At 43.3% G+C, this 22,305-nt stretch overlaps 1 protein-coding gene across 2 annotated transcripts; it reads right to left on the bottom strand.

Annotated features, from left to right (window-relative positions):
* Positions 1-6,651: 6,651 nt before the first annotated feature.
* LOC141993101 (uncharacterized) lies at positions 6,652-18,968 on the bottom strand. 2 transcript variants are annotated; one of them, XM_074962391.1, is made up of 3 exons: positions 18,748-18,968; positions 7,743-8,349; positions 6,652-7,156 (listed from the first exon to the last, which is right to left on the bottom strand). In XM_074962391.1, the coding sequence occupies exons 2-3, from the start codon at positions 8,326-8,328 to the stop codon at positions 7,071-7,073; spliced, it is 672 nt and encodes a 223-aa protein (XP_074818492.1). In that variant the 5' UTR covers positions 8,329-8,349; positions 18,748-18,968; the 3' UTR covers positions 6,652-7,070. The 2 variants fall into 2 exon arrangements, with proteins under 2 accessions (XP_074818492.1, XP_074818483.1); XM_074962382.1 differs by lacking the exon at positions 18,748-18,968 and having other exon boundaries at positions 7,743-9,927.
* Positions 18,969-22,305: the final 3,337 nt, after the last annotated feature.

Here is a 22,305-nt window from a genome sequence, read left to right as displayed (position 1 = left end):
GATTTCCCTTCCCTTTCGTGATGATTTATGTAGCACAGATTCATGTCAGTGGAAAGCATAAGAATGATGGGGTGCACAAAAACTTTTGAATGAGCTGGTTTTGTGAATTGTTTTAAAAGAGAAATGCATCTTGACGTTAATCAGAAAGTGCTTATGGTGACACTGACTTTCGCAGACCCATTGTAAAAGTTGCTAGGATGCAGTACTTTTGCTAATCATTTTAAAATCATGGTTCAAAGGACAATATACACATAGGGTGAGGCTATAATGTTTTTCCAATCAAAAGCCAAAACTCTTCTGTGGCTTCATTATTTAGGATTAGAAAATAGTCAGACAAAAGTCTTCTGAGTTTCTCACTCAGCACAGCAACACATGTTCATGTCTCAGAATGGACAAAAAAAATTCCCATTAAACTTTGTGCTCTGAAGTTATCATGTTGTTAATATTCATTTTGGGCAAAATACTCGCCTTTATAGTGTACAAACTCATTTGACTTTTCTCTTCACTCCAAACACTTCATTACACTGAGCGCTTGTTCCACTGAACTTTTGTTTCAGGTAGATACAGACAAATTTCACTCTGTAGAGCAATAAGTCCTTAACACACATTGTGTAAGTATTTCTTAAAAAACCACAGATTTTGATTGATGAAATGGAAAAACAGGACATTTCAGGTCCTGAAAGAATTTCCTGGGACACAGGGAAGCAGTATGATTATATATCATTGTTAAATGTTTTTCACAACATTTGTTTTTTCCTGTTTGCACCAGATTCTATGACACTTGCACATCGCCGATTCTGCTCTTTAACCAACCAGCACTTTCCTTTACACAAAACACCATTGGATCTCTCCCCTCACTAAATCCATCAGCAGAGGTTCCATGCCCAGCTCACATCCCTGCCCCGGAGATCCCTGACTTGCAGCAACATTTGTGCCCCACCCCTCACCTGACATACAGCAGCACTTGAGGGGAATTGATCCAACTGCTTACTCGGACACCACACTCAGATTCCAAGATTGCTGGCTTAACTCTTCTTTTCCTCATCCCCAGAGAGACCAACAGCAGTTGCTTCATTCAGGTTTTCTTACTTCTCTTGTCACCTTGGAGATGTCCAGGTCTGGAGTTCCCCACAGGAACATGCATGCTGTCAACCACAAGACTCCTCAAAACATCAGCCTGGGATGTTTGCATGTTCACGGAATTTGTATAATCAGAGAAATTATGTTTCCATTCTACGCATCCGATGAAGTGGGCTGTAGCCCACGAAAGCTTATGCTCTAATAAATTTGTTAGTCTTTAAGGTGCCACAAGTACTCCTGTTCTTTTTGCGGATATAGACTAACACGGCTGCTACTCTGAAGCCTGTCAATATAAATGGTTTCTTCAGAACATTTGAAGAAAGAAAACAAAATATTGATAAATACATATAAACTTTACTCACCTTTGGGTTCTGCTATCCTCACACAGTCAGAGCTCACTCCTCAATCACCTTTACACTCCATTCTTCAAAAGTCCCTGTGGAGGTCGAAGCTCTGAAACAACTATAGGACTGATCTCCACATCCTCTACACACCTCTTTTTATCAGTTCATCCTGCATCTGATCTCCAGAAAGACTTCCTCTCACTCCAGCTGGCCGAATATTCCCTGCTGCCACCATCTTGAGTTTCTCAGCTCCCAGACTGATTCCCTCCTATTGCCTTTTGATGCCCAGCACTTAAATATCCCTCACCTTGCTTCAGACATGCTTCCTCCCTTTTCATTCCACCAGCCTTCCCCTCCCTCTGCTTCTGCTCCCTTGCTTCCCCGGTCCTCAAATCAATTCCTTCAATTGTAGCGGTGCTCCCCACACCTGTACCACAGGTTTTCTGAATCCCAGAATCATTCTCTCCCTCCAACTCTGACCCCCCAATTCCCACTCAACAACCCTCACCTCCTCCCCACCCCAAATTCAAATACTTGCTCTTTCTTCCACCTGGTGCTCTGGAATTTTTAGTCCTACAGATTCCACTGTTCCCAACTCTCATTTTAATCACTAGTCTCCCAAAACTTGGTATTTACTTAAGGCCTTTGCTCTTAGGGTTATGTGATTATGTCAGAATCTCTGCTTTTTATTTTTGTAAATAAGTTTCTAGCCTTTGTGGTTGAAAAGAAAAGCAGAAAATGTGAAACCTAAAAGTTCAAAAACTTCCAGCAGCTCCCATTGGCCTGGAGCAGCGAACCGCGGCCACTGGCAGCTGCGATCGGCCGAACCTGCGGATGCGGCAGGTAAACAAACCGGCCCGGCCCGCCAGGGGCTTTCCCCGCACAAGCGGCGGAACAAGTTTGGGAACCACTACCCTAAAGACAGAATGTTTTTTTTCTAAATTTGTACATTTCTCCATGTTCTGTCTATAACAACTAATTCTTATTGTGCTAATGGAAACAGTTTTTAAAAAATCTGATATGTTTATGCCACTATGCATATAATATTGTAAATACTTTCTAATAAGTAAATTAGAAATACTTTCTAATAACATCCTAAAGACACAAAATCAAGAGGGTACCAAATGGAATGACATATTTTAATTAAATTCTGACTGGAATAACCATTAGGAAAAATACTTTTAAAATATTTTAAATTATTTCAGTTTGATTCAACACTATTGTGCTGTAACTCACAACTAGATAAAGCCTTTGCACAGATATCTATATTATAGGGAGGATTGTGCCGCATTTAAAGTTAACTTTAAAAAAACCCCAAAATATCAATCACTCATACATTAAAATTGATCCAGGTTCAAATTTGTCAGAAACAGGTGTCAGTCTGATCACAAGTTTTTCTCTAGTTATTTTGGCTTACTGAGTAAATGGCACAGATTTTGAAATTTAATATACAAATCCACCATCAATGTATTACTCGTACATTTGCGTGTGTTGTGCATTTTTGTATGTTCCTAAAAACATCGAACTGATAATGAGTCTGTAACGGGTTGGACACCTCATCTGGGATGCCACCTGATGTACTGAGTTTTCACTGAGTCTGCCTGCTCTTCTAGCCTGGGCTCCCTCTCCCAGTTTTGCTGAATTAGGCCTTCCAGCCCCTGGCAGCATACGCATACAGGTAGGGATGCACCATCTGTAGAATCAAACAGACTCTGCAAACAGCTCTCTATGAGAAGACTCAGCTAGGAAATTGCCCAGCACTCAAGTGCAGCTCCCCTCTGGAAAGTACACCCAAAATAATATTGTCTCGCGCTGTAGAGAAATCTACACAACGTAAGCTAATATATAAACTGCCTCCCTCCATGTGCAGGGAGATATGCACAACTTCTTGCCCCCTCCCCCAGTTAGAAATTGCACAAACTGGGTTTAATAATAAACAAAACAAGTTTATTAACTATAAAAGGCAGATTTTAAGTGATTATAAGGGATACAAACAGAACACAGCAGATTGCCAAGCAAATAAAACAAAACACACATACTAAGCTTAAGATCTTAAAGAGACTAGTTTCAAGAAGTAATTTCTCACCCTAAATGTTGTTTTAGGCAAGTTGCAGAGTTTCTGTAGCTTAGAGTTCCAATTATTTCTCTTTACAGACTAGACTCCTCTGGACTCAGCCCTTGCGTTTGTCACTGTTCAGTTCCTTTGTCTCTTCAGGTACTTTCAGCAGTCTTTCTTCTTGGGCAGGAAGGCAATGGAGAAGAGTCCTGTTTGCCCTACTCCCCAGCCTTAAATAAGATTTACATAAGGCAGGAATCTTTTTTGTTTCCCAGTCTTGACCATCCCCTTCTTTTAGTGGAAAATTACTAGAAGTCTAAAATGGTGTTTAGTACCAGGTGACAGGACCACCTGACCTGGTAGTGTCACAGCTACATCCCAGGATGCCTCTCAGGAAGGAGAGAGATTATTATCTTCAAAGTCTTAGGGTATGTCTACACTACGGAATAAGGTCGAATTTATAGAAGTCGTTTTTTTAGAAATCGGTTTTATATATTCGAGTGTGTGTGTCCCCACAGAAAATGCTCTAAGTGCATTAACTCAGCGGAGTGCTTCCACAGTACCGAGGCTAGCGTCGACTTCCGGAGCGTTGCACTGTGGGTAGCTATCCCACAGTTCCCGCAGTCTCCGCTGCCCATTGGAATTCTGGGTTGAGATCCCAATGCCTGATGGAGCTAAAACATTGTTGCGGGTGGTTCTGGGTACATATCGTCAGGCCCCCCTTCCCTCCCTCCCTCCGTGAAAGCAAGGGCAGACAATCGTTTCGCGCCTTTTTTCCTGAGTTACCTGTGCAGACGCCATACCACCGCAAGCATGGAGCCCGCTCAGGTAACCGTCACCGTATGTCTCCTGGATGCTGGCAGATGCGGTACTGCATTGCTACACAGTAGCAGCAACCCATTGCCTTCTGGCAGCAGACGGTGCAGTATGACTGGTAGCCGTCCTCGTCATGTCCGAGGTGCTCCTGGCCGCGTCGGCTGGGAGCGCCTGGGCAGACATGGGCGCAGGGACTAAATTTGGAGTGACTTTACCAGGTCATTCTCTTTAGTCCTGCAGTCAGTCCTATTGAACCGTCTTATGGTGAGCAGGCAGGCAATACGGATTGCTAGCAGTCCTACTGCACCGTCTTCTGCCAAGCAGCCATGAGATGTGGATGGCATGCAGTCCTTCTGCACCGTCTGCTGCCAGCCAAAGATGTAAAAGATAGATGGAGTGGATCAAAACAAGAAATAGACCAGATTTGTTTTGTACTCATTTGCCTCCTCCCCCATCTAGGGGACTCATTTCTCTAGGTCACACTGCAGTCACTCACAGAGAAGGTGCAGCGAGGTAAATCTCGCCATGTATCAATCAGAGGCCAGGCTAACCTCCTTGTTCCAATAAGAACAATAACTTAGGTGCACCATTTCTTATTGGAACCCTCCGTGAAGTCCTGCCTGAAATACTCCTTGATGTAAAGCCACCCCCTTTGTTGATTTTAGCTCCCTGAAGCCAACCCTGTAAGCCGTGTCGTCAGTCGCCCCTCCCTCCATCAGAGCAACAGCAGACAATCATTCCGCGCCTTTTTTCTGTGCGGACGCCATACCAAGGCAAGCATGGAGTCCACTCAGCTCACTTTGGCAATTAGGAGCACATTAAACACCACACGCATTATCCAGCAGTATATGCAGCACCAGAACCTGGCAAAGCGATACCGGGCAAGGAGGCGACGTCAGCGCGGTCACGTGAGTGATCAGGACATGGACACAGATTTCTCTGAAAGCATGGGCCCTGCCAATGCATGCATCATGGTGCTAATGGGGCAGGTTCATGCTGTGGAACGCCGATTCTGGGCTCAGGAAACAAGCACAGACTGGTGGGACCGCATAGTGTTGCAGGTCTGGGACGATTCCCAGTGGCTGCGAAACTTTCACATGCGTAAGGGCACTTTCATGGAACTTTGTGACTTGCTTTCCCCTGCCCTGAAGCGCATGAATACCAAGATGAGAGCAGCCCTCACAGTTGAGAAGCGAGTGGCGACAGCCCTGTGGAAGCTTGCAACGCCAGACAGCTACCGGTCAGTTGGGAATCAATTTGGACTGGGCAAATCTACTGGTGGGGCTGCTGTGATGCAAGTAGCCCACGCAATCAAAGATCTGCTGATATCAAGGGTAGTGACCCTGGGAAATGTGCAGGTCATAGTGGATGGCTTTGCTGCAATGGGATTCCCTAACTGTGGTGGGGCCATAGACGGAACCCATATCCCTATCTTGGCACCGGAGCACCAAGCCGCCGAGTACATAAACCGCAAGGGGTACTTTTCAATAGTGCTGCAAGCTCTGGTGGATCACAAGGGACGTTTCACCAACATCAACGTGGGATGGCCGGGAAAGTTACATGACGCTTGCATCTTCAGGAACTCTGGTCTGTTTCAAAAGCTGCAAGAAAGGACTTTATTCCCAGACCAGAAAATAACTGTTGGGGATGTTGAAATGCCTATATGTATCCTTGGGGACCCAGCCTACCCCTTAATGCCATGGCTCATGAAGCCGTACACAGGCAGCCTGGACAGTAGTCAGGAGCTGTTCAACTATAGGCTGAGCAAGTGCAGAATGGTGGTAGAGTGTGCATTTGGACGTTTAAAGGCGCGCTGGCGCAGTTTACTGACTCGCTTAGACCTCAGCGAAACCAATATTCCCACTGTTATTACTGCTTGCTGTGTGCTCCACAATATCTGTGAGAGTAAGGGGGAGACGTTTATGGCGGGGTGGGAGGTTGAGGCAAATCGCCTGGCTGCTGGTTACGCGCAGCCAGACACCAGGGCGGTTAGAAGAGCACAGGAGGGCGCGGTACGCATCAGAGAAGCTTTGAAAACCAGTTTCATGACTGGCCAGGCTACGGTGTGAAAGTTCTGTTTGTTTCTCCTTGATGAAACCCCCCACCCCTTGGTTCACTCTACTTCCCTGTAAGCTAACTGCCCTCTCCTCCTCCCTTCGATCACCGCTTGCAGAGGCAATAAAGTCATTGTTGCTTCACATTCATGCATTCTTTATTCATTCATCACACAAATAGGGGGATGACTACCAAGGTAGCCCAGGAGGGGTGGTGGAGGAGGGAAGGAAAATGCCACACAGCACTTTAAAGGTTTACAACTTTAAAATTTATTGAATGACAGCCTTCTTTTTTTTGGGCAATCCTCTGTGGCGGAGTGGCTGGTTGGCCGGTGGCCCCCCCACCGCATTCTTGGGCGTCTGGGTGTGGAGGCTATGGAACTTGGGGAGGAGGGCGGTTGGTTACACAGGGGCTGTAGTGGCAGTCTGTGCTCCAGCTGCCTTTGCTGCAGCTCAACCATACACTGGAGCATACTGGTTTGGTCCTCCAGCAGCCTTAGCATTGAATCCTGCCTCCTCTCATCACGCTGCCGCCACATTTGAGCTTCAGCCCTGTCTTCAGCCCGCCACTTACTCTCTTCAGCCCGCCACTTACTCTCTTCAGCCCGCCACCTCTCCTCCCGGTCATTTTGTGCTTTCCTGCACTCTGACATTATTTGCCTCCACGCATTCGTCTGTGCTCTGTCAGTGTGGGAGGACAGCATGAGCTCGGAGAACATTTCATCTCGAGTGCGTTTTTTTTTTCTTTCTAATCTTCAGTAGCCTCTGGGAAGGAGAAGATCCTGTGATCATTGAAACACATGCAGCTGGTGGAGAAAAAAAAAGGGACAGTGGTATTTAAAAAGACACATTTTATAAAACACTGGCTACACTCTGTCAGGGTAAACCTTGCTGTTAACATTACATACATAGCACATGTGCTTTCGTTACAAGGTCGCATTTTGCCTCCCCCCACCGCGTGGCTACCCCCTCAACCCTCCCCCCTCCCTGTGGCTAACAGCGGGGAACATTTCTGTTCAGCCGCAGGCAAACAGCCCAGCAGGAATTGGCTCCTCTGAGTCCCCTGACGAAAAGCACCCTATTTCAACCAGGTGACCATGGATTATATCTGACTCTCCTGAGGATAACACAGAGAGATAAAGAACGGATGTTGTTTGAACGCCAGCAAACATACACTGCAATGCTTTGTTGTACAATGATTCCCGAGTATGTGTTACTGGCCTGCAGTGGTAAAGTGTCCTACCATGAAGGACGCAATAAGTCTGCCCTCCCCAGAAACCTTTTGCAAAGGCTTTGGGAGTATATCCAGGAGAGCCGCGAACGCCAGGGCAAAGTAATCCTTTCACATGCTTGCCTTAAAACCATGTATAGTATTTTAAAAGGTACACTCACCGGAGGTCCCTTCTCCGCCTGCTGGGTCCAGGAGGCAGCCTTGGGTGGGTTCGGGGGGTACTGGCTCCAGGTCCAGGGTGAGAAACAGTTCCTGGATGTCAGGAAAACCGGTTTCTCCACTTGCTTGCTGTGAGCTATCTACAACCTCCTCCTCATCATCATCATCTTCTTCGTCCCCAAAACCTGCTTCCGTATTGCCTCCATCTCCATTGAAGCAGTCAAACAGCATGGCTGGGGTAGTGGTGGCTGAACCCCCTAAAATGGCATGCAGCTCATCATAGAAGCGGCATGTTTGGGGCTCTGACCCGGAGCGGCCGTTCGCCTCTCTGGTTTTCTGGTAGGCTTGCCTCAGCTCCTTCAGTTTCACGCAGCACTGCTTCAGGTCCCTGTTATGGCCTCTGTCCTTCATGCCCTGGGAGATTTTGACAAAGGTTTTGGCATTTCGAAAACTGGAACGGAGTTCTGATAGCACGGATTCCTCTCCCCATACAGCGATCAGATCCCGTACCTCCCGTTTGGTCCATGCTGGAGCTTTTTTGCGATTCTGGGACTCCATCATGGTCACCTCTGCTGATGAGCTCTGCATGGTCACCTGCAGCTTGCCACGCTGGCCAAACAGGAAATGAGATTCAAAAGTTCGCGGTTCTTTTCCTGTCTACCTGGCCAGTGCATCTGAGTTGAGAGTGCTGTCCAGAGCGGTCAAAATGGAGCACTCTGGGATAGCTCCCGGAGGCCAATACCGTCGAATTGTGTCCACAGTACCCCAAATTCGACCAGGCAAGGTCGATTTAAGCGCTAATCCACTTGTCAGGGGTGGAGTAAGGAAATCGATTTTAAGAGCCCTTTAAGTCGAAATAAAGGGCTTCATCGTGTGGATGGGTGCAGGTTTACATCGATTTAATGCTGCTAAATTCAACCTAAAGTCCTAGTGTAGACCAGGGCTTACTGTTTCTTCCTATGGCCCATCAAGGGCGATGGCCTGTTGTCTAGTGGGTGTCTCTCAAATACACACACAGTTGTAATTGTTACACAGTCAATATTCCTTACTTTAGATACAGAAATGATACATGCATACAAATTGGATAATCACATTCAGTAAATTATAACCTTTCCAGTGATACCTTACAAGACCCATCTTGCATAAAATATATCTGTTATGCCATATCCACATCATAAGCATATTTCCATAAAGAATATAGGGTGTGAAATCAGAGCCCAAAGGAGCCATCTCAGTCTCTTGTACCTGTTTTTCATTTTTTGTCTTGTACCATTAAATAGAAGCCTGTCTCTCGGACATGTCCATGTAAGTGTCTAACCATCAGCTTAAGCTCAACATGGCTACACCAGAGCTCTTATTTTTTTTCCCAAAATGCTCCCTGCTACTTCCTTTCTCGATCACTGTGGACAGCACCACCATCCTGACTGTTACTCAGGCCTCTAACCTGAGTGTCATCTTTGACCTGGACCTCTCTCAAGGTCCTCACACCCAGACTGTGTCTAAATCTTGCAAATTCTTTCTGCATAACATCTCTAAGATATATCTTTTCTTATAGATTTGTGGGTGGATAAGTCTTATCCAGGCTCTTATCACCTTGCGTCTCAATTTGTGTAACATCTTTTTCTCTGGCCTTGACAAATGCAACAATTCAGAATGTTGCTGCAAAGATTATTCCCCTGTCCTACCACTTTGGCCATGTAACCTTTTCTTTGCCCCCCATCACTGGCTCCACATTGCATCCAAATATAAAGCTACTTCTTTCATTTTAAAGGCTCTCCATGGCCTATCCCCACTGTCACAGGGTCCACTCTCCACTTGAGGCACCTCCAGTTGGTTACTCTGGGGATTAGCTCTGTCTCAAGCTGCACCCTTCTCAGTGGTCTCGCCACCCATCTTCTTCTCTCTGTATGTGGCCTCTCTCGTTCTTGGTGCAGATGCTTCCAGTCCATGGATTGGTACTCCAGCGAGGCCACTAAGTCCCTCCCCTTCCAGGGAAATCACAGTGTTTCCAGACCAGCTATCCGGCTGGCATTTCCAGTGCTCGGAGCCAATACCCACTACTTGTAGGGGAACCCAGGCCCACCCTCTGCACTGGGTTCCAGCTCAGGGACCCTGTAACATGTAGCCAAAGCCTGTACTGCCTTTGACCTTGTTGTTGTTTCCCTGGGCTTTTTTCTACCTAATTAGCTACCCACCCCCACCCTGGGTTCACCAGTTTCTTCACTCCCTCCTCTAAAGTAGTCTGTGCAGCCTGCCTTCCCGCAGCCTCAAACACTCCTCCCCCCTTTCCACAGAGCGACTACCCTTCCCTAGACACCACCCCCTACCCAGTAGCCAGCTACCTGGCTTTCTACAGTCCCCACATGTTCTTGCCCAGGTGAGCCAATTCCTCCTCCATTAGCTCCCTGACTTTCAGCCTAATTAGTAGCTTCAACCCATCTGGCCCCACCCAGCTCTTGTCAGATCAGTATGGGGTGCACACGCCATCACACCTACTCTCTCATTTGCTATTGAGATGTCGACTCCCACATCTGACCCCGCTCCTGATGCAGCCTCCATCACCCACTCGTTACATTTTCAAACAAGCACCTATGTGATTTTGGCTATGCTGCCCCTCATGCTTGGGAGAAGCTCACTGTAAACATCTGCAAAAATACTACATTGTTCTCCTACAAATCCCCTCTTTAAAACTTTCCTTTGCCATGATGCCTTAAAATAACTTAACAGTTAGGCTGCTGATGAGCTGAGATCACTGCCTGTCCTGCTGACCAGTATGGTCTCATTGTTTCCCTGTACTCCCCCACCTGTCTGTCTCCAGCGGTTGTCTCTTGTCTTAGATTGTAAACTCTCTGGAGCAGGAACCATCCTTTTGTCCTGTGTTTGTACAGCACCTAGCACAATGGGGTTCTGGCTCCTGACTAAGGCTCCTAGGTGCTGCAATAATACAAATAATTATATGTATATGTATATAGTGTTATCATTTGTGTGTGTGTGTATACACACACACACCTACATTTTCACACAAATCTGAACTAAAAGACAAAAAGAAAAGGAGGACTTGACAAAGGAATTCAAAGCTAATTGAAACTCTATCCTTAGGATCACTTTCTGCCCTGATTTAGCCCCATTAAAATTTAGTGGAAGTCAATAGGATTATACTGGGTTGAAATTTTTAAGATGACATCTTGTATTTAATATTGTAGCCATGTTGGTCCCAGGATATTAGAGAGACAAGGTGGGTGAGGTAATATCTTTAATTGGACCAACTTCTGTTCGTGTAAGACACAAGCTTTCAAGCAATCCTAATCTTGTATCTAGATATTACAGTACACACCAGATAACATGCAAAACTGAAAGAGGTTGAATACCTTGGCAAAACGGGGCAGAGCCTCAACTAGCATTACTCATCACAGCTCCACATATTTCAATTAATTTATGTGGATTTACATTAGCCCAATGTCTGTATTGGAAAAAATTAAAGAAAGTTTCAGCAAACACTTTTAACTGTGCTTCTTTCTTTTGATAAGTTAACTCACAAGGTTTTTTTCCCCTCGTAACAAAAAAGTTTGGAGTGCAAATTAAATTGACACATTTTCAATGGGTTTCACTAGATTTAAATTCAGAACTCCTGTTCAATTCAGTGGGAGCTGTGTGGCTAAATCTTATGCGACTACTTGAACATTAAAGACATGTTCATTAAGTGAAACAGAGTGCATTTTGGAACAACTCTGTATTAGCTACAAGCAACAAATCTTTTTAAAACCTAGCAACCACTTCATGGTTAAGCAGATGCTTTCCAACTAGGGCCTTTAAGAACTTTTCCTACTAAGGTTATAAAACCTCTAAAGATTTTTAATACAGTGTTTCATATTTTTAAAATTTTGAAATACTAGTGTGCATTTCTCACCAGCTGAACATTCAAGTTATGAGTCATAATCCCTCAGCAAACAGATTTTTTTATTAAAAAGCCACCAGCAGTGCTTTCTTGCCAGTATGTGTCTTTTCTATGAAGATCAAAAAATAAATAGTGAGTTGGAAATGAGCCATCTTTACTTAAGATTTTTTGCTTTAGTTTTGGGGTCCACCCCCCAGTCAACATGTTGCCTCAGCAACCAAGATTTCTGCTTTGAGGCAGAAGACAGATTTCTTTGGTTCAATCACGATGCAAAGCTGAAAGAAGGAAAAGCGAGACAGGCAATGAAAATTCACCATTTCACTATTTGAATATATGAATTACCCTGAGCTGCAGCCAAGCCATGGGTCTTATCCACAGTGTCTTTCAACACTTATTCAAATCCTTCAGTGCTGCAATACTTCATTTCCATTAATTAAATAATTACATCAAATTCTGTCTGAAGATAACATTCAGCTGAATTCATGCATTCCAAAACAGTTATTCCATTTAGCTAAAGCTCATATTATTACACAATGAATTGACAAAGATTTTGTTTATTTCTTTAACCAGAAACTAAAAAAGACCCTCTTTAAAACCACAGTGGAAATAATGGCACACATAGTGAGAAAACTGGAATTTAATGCTCTAAAACCTCAGTACTTTCTTTAATCCCACGAACATGACCTTATGAGCTCTCACTTAATGCATCTCAAAGATGAAGCTCAGCGAAGTTGATTAAAAACGGATTGTTCGTGCTTACGTAAGATGAAACACACTGTTATTAATGGAAAAAGCAAAATTATTAATATAGCAGTGCCCGAATCCCTCTACATAATGAGATTACATCTTAGCCTCTTTTTAAAAACACAGTACAATTAGTTTCTATCGCCCATCCTTGGTCATGTTATCACGAATGCGTTACGCAGAGACAGTCGGTCATATGGCTCAGAAGGAGAGAAACAGAGTGACGTAGACAGAGAGAGGAAACAGCACAAATGAGTTATGAAGAGTTAAAAGAAAGGAAGAGAAAGGCCTCTGAAAATACAGTGGAGTGAGTGAGGAACAGGACTAGGCATTTATGAAGTCAGAGGTCCATTTATTCTGCTTTGCTTATGCACTGCTCAGCAAAGCAGGATGATATCAGAGAGCCAAATTTGTATTGTATTGTACTAGAGTATGTTTGAGTAGCCTAGGGGCTGCTCTAACTTATGCTGACTGTCTATGTTACGTTTGGCCTTGTCATGGCAGGTACGTGGCATGCCACACCCCACAATATGCTCACGACAATCAGAGCCAGAATGCTACAGATAATCTAGCTAAGAAAGATGTTGAATGATATACTGAGTGTATATTAATTATATTGATTACTTAAGAATTCCCAATTAGCACTTTGAAGTTTGGTAGGTTTTTGCCCCAAGATCAGGCCCAGTATTAAAATTAACATTTAGTTGGGAACCCCTGACATGCATGGCTGCAACTCCCATCCTTAGGAAAAACCAGCATTTGAAATTGTTTTATTAACACAGTTAGCAGAGTTATAAACACTCCAATGCAGTAGGATTGTTAGAGATAATACAGAATGTGCATCTAAGCATCCATATTCTCACCCCATCCCCTGCAGAACAACCTGAAGTATTAGTCATTATCTTCCTCCTCCACCTCCTCTTCCTCGCCACCATCACAGTGGTCGTCATCCTGGCACCTCCCAAGAGTTAGATCTCCTAAGGCACACAGCCCAGGTTACAACTTTCATAATGTGTTATGCTGATGCCCAGGGGCATTGGATTATTCCTAAAAGTAGGGGGGCCCTGCCCCTCCTCTTGCCCTGAGGCCCTGCCCACCAGCCAAGCCGGAAGCCGGAGCCAGGCCAGGGAGCCCGGACCCCTCCACCTGCCCGGGGTAGGGAGGCCCGAGAGCAGCCCCTGGCCCGCATCCCTGCCCTACAGGGCCCCCTGCCCAGGGCAGATGGAGGGTTCATGGCTCCCCACAGCTGCCCACATGGCTGGTACACCGACCCGGCTGTGGCTTCTGGCCTGGCGGGGACGGGGGACCCTCAGGGGCCAAAGAGCTGCAGCCGGGTCATGATAACAGCCGCCTGGGTAGCTGTGAGGAGCCGCAGACCCTCCATCTGCCCTGGGTGCTCTGGCCCCCACACCTCAGGCAGGTGGAGGGTTCATGGTTCCCCACAGCTGCCCAGGCTCCCCAGGCCAGGGTCCAGCTTCTGGCCTGGCTGGCTTGAGGGACCTCATTTTCAAAAGTGGAAGGGCCTTGGCCCCTCCTGTTCCAGTGCCCCTGCTGACAGCACTGTGCCTAATGCATATTCAGGAGGGGTTTCTCTCCTTTTCCTAATTTGTATATCCTCACCATACTAATACTGGGGTGCCCTTCTCCCATAGCTTGCTAGTTTGTTTACCACAAGCTTTTTAGCATATATGTCAATTAGTTACCATGGAACTCTTATGCTCAGACATCTGCTGATGGTCCTTACTTAAAATATCACAAGCTGGTATAAACTGTGGTTTTCTGTCAGCAGTTTAGTCATTACAGCATTCTATTTTGTGATACCATATGACCTAAGGTTACTCCTGGTTAATTACTTATGCTAAGGCTTTGGGGGCCTTATGCCTTGTTTAGCTAAGCTATTGTCTTACAGGCCTTGTAGGCTCATTACATTACTGCCTTAATTTATACCTCTGCCTTACCTGGCAAATACCTATAGGCTACAAAAGAGAAGATGGAAGTTGTTGAGAGGGGTGATGGAGGTGGACCCCTGGGCAACTTCACATAAGAGACTCTGGTCAGAGAGGAAAGTGGAGGAAAGGTCTGCTTTCTTCATGGGTCATTCTAGATCTACTTGAAACATATGTAAAAATCACTCAGATACTATGGTGGTGGCAACCATAGAAATGCTTGCTACAGTAAAAGCTTAGAAAAGCAGGAGAGCAATTTCAGATTAGATTCGCAGCCCAAATACCAGCAGACATGGAGTAATGGAGACAGTGAATGAGTAATGTGTTCCTACTTCCACATTTACGTGCATTATTCCCATGAAGTTTAAAGTACATATTTTAGAAGTCCAAAACCAAACTGCTGTGGGGATTAGACCTGGATGAAATTTTTGGCATGACAAATTTTTTTCATTGGCTAATGGTCTTTTTCCAAAATCAGAAATACTTTCACAAACCATTTGTTGACATTACCACCATTTTCCACTGTTTTGTGAAATTTTCTGATATTTTAAATAATTTTTACTAAAATTTTTCATTCAAAAAAACATTTTCTTCCTGTTAAGAAATATGAAATATTTTGAAAACAACTTCAATTTAAAAAATGGTAAAAAAAATATCATGGCATGGACACTTTTAGAAAAAATGGATGAAATCATTCTGCAAAATGAAATCAAATTTCAACATTCTGAATTTTTTCATGAAATTGTTTTCCCATTTTTCAACCATCTCTGGTTGGGATAAATTATGTGCTGTATGACATTCTCCCCAAATACTTACACCTGGAACCATCACCCCCTTAAAAATGTATCCAAAAGTACCAGTTCTCACATAAACCGAGCAAAGAAAATAAATGTAGAGTTTCTGGGTCTCACTTTTATGGAGTTATGATGTGACAAAAAACAATTACATTTTCAAGAAGTAAAACCACTTTCTTTTTTTAAAAACTTCATCTCTCCCAACTATCTTCTCTGATTTGCCTCAAACTTCCCAGAGAAAAATCTTCTCTCTAATAGGATTACCTTTGTGAACTTTCAGGCAGATTGGTTTGATTCTGGTGAATTTAGGAGTAGAAGGAGGACTCAGACTTTAACGTATCTCAGAAAACTAGTTGATCTTCAGTGTGAGGAGTCTAACAATTATTTCCATAATGTGAGCTGCAACCAACCTGGAGCTGTTTTATTCTCAACATCATGGTTTTTGTTACCATAAACTAAAGATGTTCACAGAGACTTTTCTAACCCCTGGCTTTTAGCCAGCTGATCCAGCTATCAGATTTGCTCTTTGGCCTCCCCTGCTGAGGCTCTGACTTTTCTGTCAGACTGTCAGGGTGGGCGAGGCATGTGGCAGAGACTTCTGCCAGCTAATCTGTGCCCTCCCCGCTCTCAGATCTTCCACTGTCCTCCTGTGAGACCCCCCCCACCTCCCTCCAGCCAGTTGTACGAGGTATCCAATGCAAAGAGTGCTAGCAGATGAGAGAGAGGGGAAAGAAATCATAGCATTGGTTTTGCAGGAGCAGCCAGGTCTGCACCCTTTATGGGAAGGTGGGGCTGACTGAGCAGGGATGTTGCTGCTACTGGGAAAAGGAACATGGATCTTGGGAGACATGCAGCCTCAAATGTACTGACCTTGTCTGACTTTGGTCATAGTAAATTAATACTCTTTTGCACTTGCATGCCACCTTTTTACCAAGGATCTCAAAGCACTACAGCCATATTAAATAAAACCAACAACACCATGACGTACAGTACATAAGAATTAACATTCCCACTTTACATTTTACTACTGCTCTGATCTGGGTTTATAGTTTTTAAAAATGTTTCCACTTTAACACCAAAGCCATTCTGGGTACTCCAAAACTACTCGGGGTATTGGATTATTGTTCCCATATCTTTATTGCCCTACATTTGTTCCTTGTTTCCAGTCTAATTATTTTGTGTTTTGCTGAACTGCACTTGAGAACTTTTAGAAAGGCACTTTGTAAACTTAATATATTGCTATATGCCATCTGCTAGTTCAATCACTAAATAATCTAAATCTTTTAGAATAAGAGTTATTCTGTTCCTCATTATTTGGTCTGTCTCCAATGTTAATAACATCTGCAAACTTGGAGATATTGTCTTTAATATTCTCATCCAGTTAATTTATGTGTGTTATGAATAACAGAGTCTTAATTCCTGAAGTCCATCACTCGTTAACACCACCTTTCCATATTAATTGTTCTCTGTTGCCTCACTTTTTAACCAGTTTTCCATCCAGCAGCCTATTTAATATTTTTTAATCATTGCTATGGTATTTAGTCAACTGCTTTTTGAAAATCTAGGTCTCTCTGAAGCATATGGTGCTGGCCACTGTTGAAGACAGGATAATGCACCACCTGGACCAAGGATCTGATCCAGTCTGGAAATTCCTGTGCTCCTAATATGCTCAAAATGTCCTTTAACTTTCACGGCAGTAATAAATAGATGTGGCCAGAAAACAATAATTCTGTTTCATGAAAAATTTTGAGGTTTCAGCATCTGGTTTTGTTCCACGTCAGGTCAAAACCAAGACCTATAGAATTTTTTTGCAAAAAGGGAGCAACACCTCTTACCCATGAAAAGCCAATAGCTCAGTGTTAGGTCATTCACCTAGGATAGGGGACACCCAGGTTCAAGTCTCCATTTTGCCTGATTTGGGCAGGGATTTTAATCTGCATCTCCAACATCCCAGGTGAGTGCCCTGACCATTAGACTGTAGGCTACACTGGGGTCTCTCTCCCTCTCAATTCATTCCTGGAGCTGAGGAAATCCCCTCCCCTCCCCAACAAAAGTTTTGTCAAAACCAATACATTTCCATGAAAAGTTTCAATTTCAACTATCTGCATTTTCCAAATAAAAACATTTATTAGAAAAATTCCTGTCCAGCTCTAATAATTGTTTTCTGTTGTCTTTTTTTCTCGGTTTTTTGTTTTATTAAAACACATTGTGATAGTCATCCCACCTGGACCTTAAATATGTATTGCTGTTCTGGGTAGATTTATCAATTATTTAATTCTAACAAATTTTTTGTACAACTTCGCATTTCTTCTAAATCGGTTTAGTTGAAGTCCAGCATGATTATATTTCAGAGTAGCAGCCGTGTTAGTCTGTATTTGCAAAAAGAAAAGGAGTATGCTCAAATAAATTTGTTAGTCTCTAAGGTGCCACAAGTCTTCCTTTTCATGTTTATATTGTTCACCACTTTAGAGATCTTTAAAGGCATTTCAAATCAGAACATATGCCCACAGAGTCCTAGGTATTATGCAATTTCTACTTCATTTAATCTAAAATTGAGGCCTAACAAGATTTGATCATTAAAGAGAGATACTGATACTGTCCTTTATGATACTGATTTAAGCTTTCTGTGTCAACAGATTTCCTTCATGTGATTTCAGTGAAAGTTATTGTGGTATATCTGTCTCGTCTAGTGATCTTTTGAAGGAAGGCAACCCTAGCTTGGAACACCACCATAAAAGAAAATGACAGTAAAATCTAACCTCAGAAGGGTGAACACATAAGAATAACAGAATTAAGTTTTAAGCTGAAGCATAGATTCCCAGAAAGAACATTGAACAAGACCTGAATGAGAAATACAGGGCAACCATACAAACAAAATTTGGCTAGAGTCAAATGGTTTAGACAAGGAGTAGTTGAATGGAATTGGAAAGGGAAGAGAACAAAGATCTGAGTTACTTTAAATTGAGATACATATGTATCCCTTATATGAGAGTGTATGCTACCTAGTCACTAATATTTAGCGTATATAATACCTTGGGGGGTAAGCTTTACTTCAAGGAGTTTTAAAACCAAAAGTACAATCTTTTAATTTCAATGTAGTATGACCCTGTTACATGGTCAAATTCTGCCCTCGTTGAAAAGAGTGCATGGGGGCAGGAGAGAGTCACATCTCTGCACAGTCAGACTGGGGAAATTATACCAAAATGTGTTCTTTAGGAAAAATGAGTTTTGCTGTGCAGATGTAATTTCAGGACTGTAGAATTAGTTTACTGCAGATATGACACACAGTCAGTGATATCTGGTAAACAGTGACTGAACATCCACATCCAACTCCAGATCGAAGTGGGGAGGGGGACTGTTTGTCTGTTTGTTTTTCTTTTGTTGGGTAGGGGGTTGTGGGGTGGGAAGGGAAATGTGCTTCATTCTGGCTTTCCAACACAAAACACATTACTTCCTAACTAGGATTGGCCAGTTTCATTACATCAAATTAGATTTTATATGAATCAGCACAGAAAAAACTAGATTTTACTTGTGCAGCTTGTCACACAAATGACCTAGAAAAAAATCTTAAAATGTCTTCTGCTGATCAGTGCTTCTTCCATTTTCCCTATCTTCTGTTCCCACTCACCTCTCCTCATGCTCCAAAGACTGTTCTGACCCACGCCCATCTCCAAACAGATTCTACTGCTTCTTCTCTGGCTACTGAACTCACCACACAGGAATAAAAGGAGAAATAAAAAATACATACACTAAAAAATTTCACAGAGAAAAGAACGAAAAAATACAGCAAAGAATATATGGGGAATGATCTTCTGCTACTTGAACAACTGTCAAACATACAATCTTGTCTGATTTCATTCATAGTAAATAATTATTCTTTAATATGCCCTTGTACTTGTGCAGCACTTTTCATCTAAGTAGCTCAAAGTGCCATACCAAAATTTTTAAAGCCCAGCAACATCCTTGTGAGGTACTGGGCATCAGAATTAACATTCACCATGTGTATTTTGCTGCTGCTTTAGTCTACATTTATAATTTAAATATGTTAACAGTCTAAGGCTCTTTATCACAGGCTTGGGTGCTCCTATGGCTCTTTTCTGCAGCTTAAGTCCTCTCCACAGGTTTGGCTGTTATTAATTTCCTTCCCTCAGAAGCCATTTTCCCAGACTCTAGGTCCTTTTGCCAACATGCTAAGTGACCAGGACCCAGAGTTATGTGGTCCTGCCAAACAGATTTCTACCCCACATTGTACCTCCCAGGTCACTGTCCCCCTTCCTTTCTGTACTTTAGGCCCATAAAAACCAGGGGCTCATTGGGAGACTAGAGAACTTCAGTCCTGCCTGTTCACCTTAGATGACAGGAAGTGGGAGGAAGTTCGAGGAAAGGTAGAATTGTGGCTGGTCAGAAGCCCTGGCTCTGCACCTCTTTTTAACTTCACCTCTCTTTAACTGCAAGTGAATACATTTTCCACAGGAAGCTGCTAATAGGTGTAGGAATAGGACTTTCTTTGGTGCTTCCTGCCAACCATAGTCTCTCAAGTGGTTCTCCTTAAAAATAAAGCCCTTAGGCAAAATAGCCAGCATCTCCCATTACTTTCAATAGTCAAGACAGCTGTCATTTCCCTACATCATTTGCACGTGGAAGGGAAGCTACCCTGAGTAACCACAGCCACCATCTGCCATTGTTTCTGCAATTAAGCCGCATTGCCTTGAGGGAAGCTGTCCATCGACTTGTGCTCTATGATTATGGAACAGGAAACTGAAGATGCAGGGGAATGAAAACCAAAGGCTGACTGAGGGTGCACAAATGAGACTAAGGAGGGTGCCGGGGAAAGTTAAGTACAGAAGGAGTGTGAGGAGTGCACAGCAGGCAGATTAAGGGGAGACAGGAGAGAAGCTGAGGAGTGATCAGGGGAACATGGAGGATAGAAGATAACTGAGGAGAGACATTTGGGAAAAATGGAGGGAGGATGAGTTTAGCAAGAGACCTCCGTGACCTTCGTGACAAAAGTCATATCCTTACTTATCATGTAAGTTCTTACAAATTGATTGTTCATTTGTTCCAGTATCTTTCCAGGTATTGAAGTCAAGATGTCTGGTCTGTAATTCCCCAGGTCTTCTTTGTTCCCCTTTTACAAGTCAGGTACTATGTTTGCCTTTCTCCAGTCTTCTGTGACCTTACCCATCCTCCATGAGTTCTTGAAGATAATCATTAAGGCTTCCGAGATTGCTCCAGGCAGCTCCTTAAGTACCCTAGAATTAATTTCATCAGGCCCTACCAATTTGAATGCATCTACATTATCTAAATACTTTTCAATCTGTTCTTTCCCTATTCTGGCTTGTATTTCTTCCCCTTTGATAGTAATATTAATTATGGTAAGTATCCAATCACCATTGATATTTTTAGTGAAGACTGAAGCAAAACAGGGCATTAAACACTTTAGCCCTCTTGATGTCATCTGTAATTAGCTGTCTTTCTCCACTAACAGGGGGACCTAACTCTTTCCTTTGTCTTTCTCTTGCTCCTAATGTATTTACAGAACCTCTTCTTATTGCCTTTTATGTCCCTTGCTATGTGCAATTTATTTTGTTCTTTAGCCTTTCTGATTGTCCCAACGTGCTTGTTCTAGACTTCTGGACTCATGCTTAGCAATTTGTCCATGTTTCCGCTTTTTGTAGGATTCCTTTTTGGTTTTCCCGTCATTAAGAGCTCCTGAGGGAGGCACATTGGCCTCTGACTACTCTTCCCATCCTTCCCTCACATTAGGATAGTTTGCTGTTGTGCCTTTAATATTATCTCTTTGAGAAACTGCCAGCTCTCCTGAACTCCTTATTCCCTTTTTTCCCATGGGACTCTAAGTTTGTTAAAGTCTGCTTTTTTGAAGTCAATTGTCTTTATTCTGTGGCTCTTACTCCTTCTTTTCCTTAAAATAATGAAATCTCTCATTTCATTATCACTTTCACCCAACCTTTAGATCCACAACCAATTCATACCTGTTAGTCAGAATCAAGTCTAACTGCTGTCCTCCTGCATACTTCCTCCACCTCCTGAAACAAGAATTTGTCCCCAGTATATTCCAAGAATTTATTGGACATTTTGTGTTTACTATATTACTTTTCCAACAGATGTCTGGTGGTTGAAGTCTCTCACTACAACAAGGTCTGGTGTGTTTTGACTGTTTCTGTTATTTGTTCTAGAAATGCCTCATCCCCCTCCTTCTCCTTATTTTGTGGTCTACAGTAGACCCTCCATGACATCATCCGTCTTTTCTCCCCTTTTATTTTCACTTAAGGACTTCAACTGGTCTGCCTCTCACCTCCATCTGGACCTCAGAACAAGTGTATGTATTCTTCATGTATAATGGAACACCATCTCTTTTTCCCCCCAGCCTGTCCTTCCTGAACAAGTTATAGCGCTCAATACCAATATTCCAGTCATTAGAATTAAGCCCCACCCCCCTGACACATGTCAATGTGATGCCAATTATGCCAGGGGATTTAGTTTATGCACATTCCAGTTCTTCCTATTTATTTCCTATACTCCTTGCATTTGTGTATAGACATCTAAGATGTTGAATAGATCCCCCACTGTTTTCCTCTTGTTGTGCCTATGACCCTATTGTAGTTTGCCATTTCTCCCCTTGTACCTCTGCTCCCCACACAACCCCTAGCCCTCTGTTAAGGTCACCTACTCTTTCCTTTCCCCTTTTAACCAGGAACAGATGTAACTGTTTGGATGTGAGGGCCTGAATTTCTTTTTCCCCACCCACCCAATCCTTAGTCACAACTCACTGCCTCACACTGAACTCAGCCCCATTATTTGCAGTTACACACCAAGATAATAGATAAATATGCTAGCTTGATGTTTCTGCAAAATTGATCAGCCCTGAAAAAATTGATATTTACATTTAACTTTTTCTCATTAGGTTTCAGAATTCAAACTCAAATGTGAAGAATAGGGTAGTTCATACCTTTCAGTGTGTATATAGTATTTCAGGCTTCCTGCAGGCTCAAGTAAACAATACCAATTTTGTACTGATTTACATCTGGTTAATCCTTGAAGGTTACCTTCACATCTCCCTGCCTGCATGCTTCTGCCTTTTTTGCTAATATATCAAAGGCCTCTTTAGAAAGCCAAGGTTTCTTGTGCTACCGTCTGAAGCCAATTGTTTCAGCAGGGGTGTGCG

Source organism: Natator depressus, chromosome 1 (genome assembly GCF_965152275.1).
Source record: "Natator depressus isolate rNatDep1 chromosome 1, rNatDep2.hap1, whole genome shotgun sequence".
Taxonomy (NCBI): Eukaryota; Metazoa; Chordata; order Testudines; family Cheloniidae; genus Natator; species Natator depressus.
Note: the sequence above shows the minus strand (reverse complement) of the source record. Positions and strands in the feature narration are given on the sequence as shown.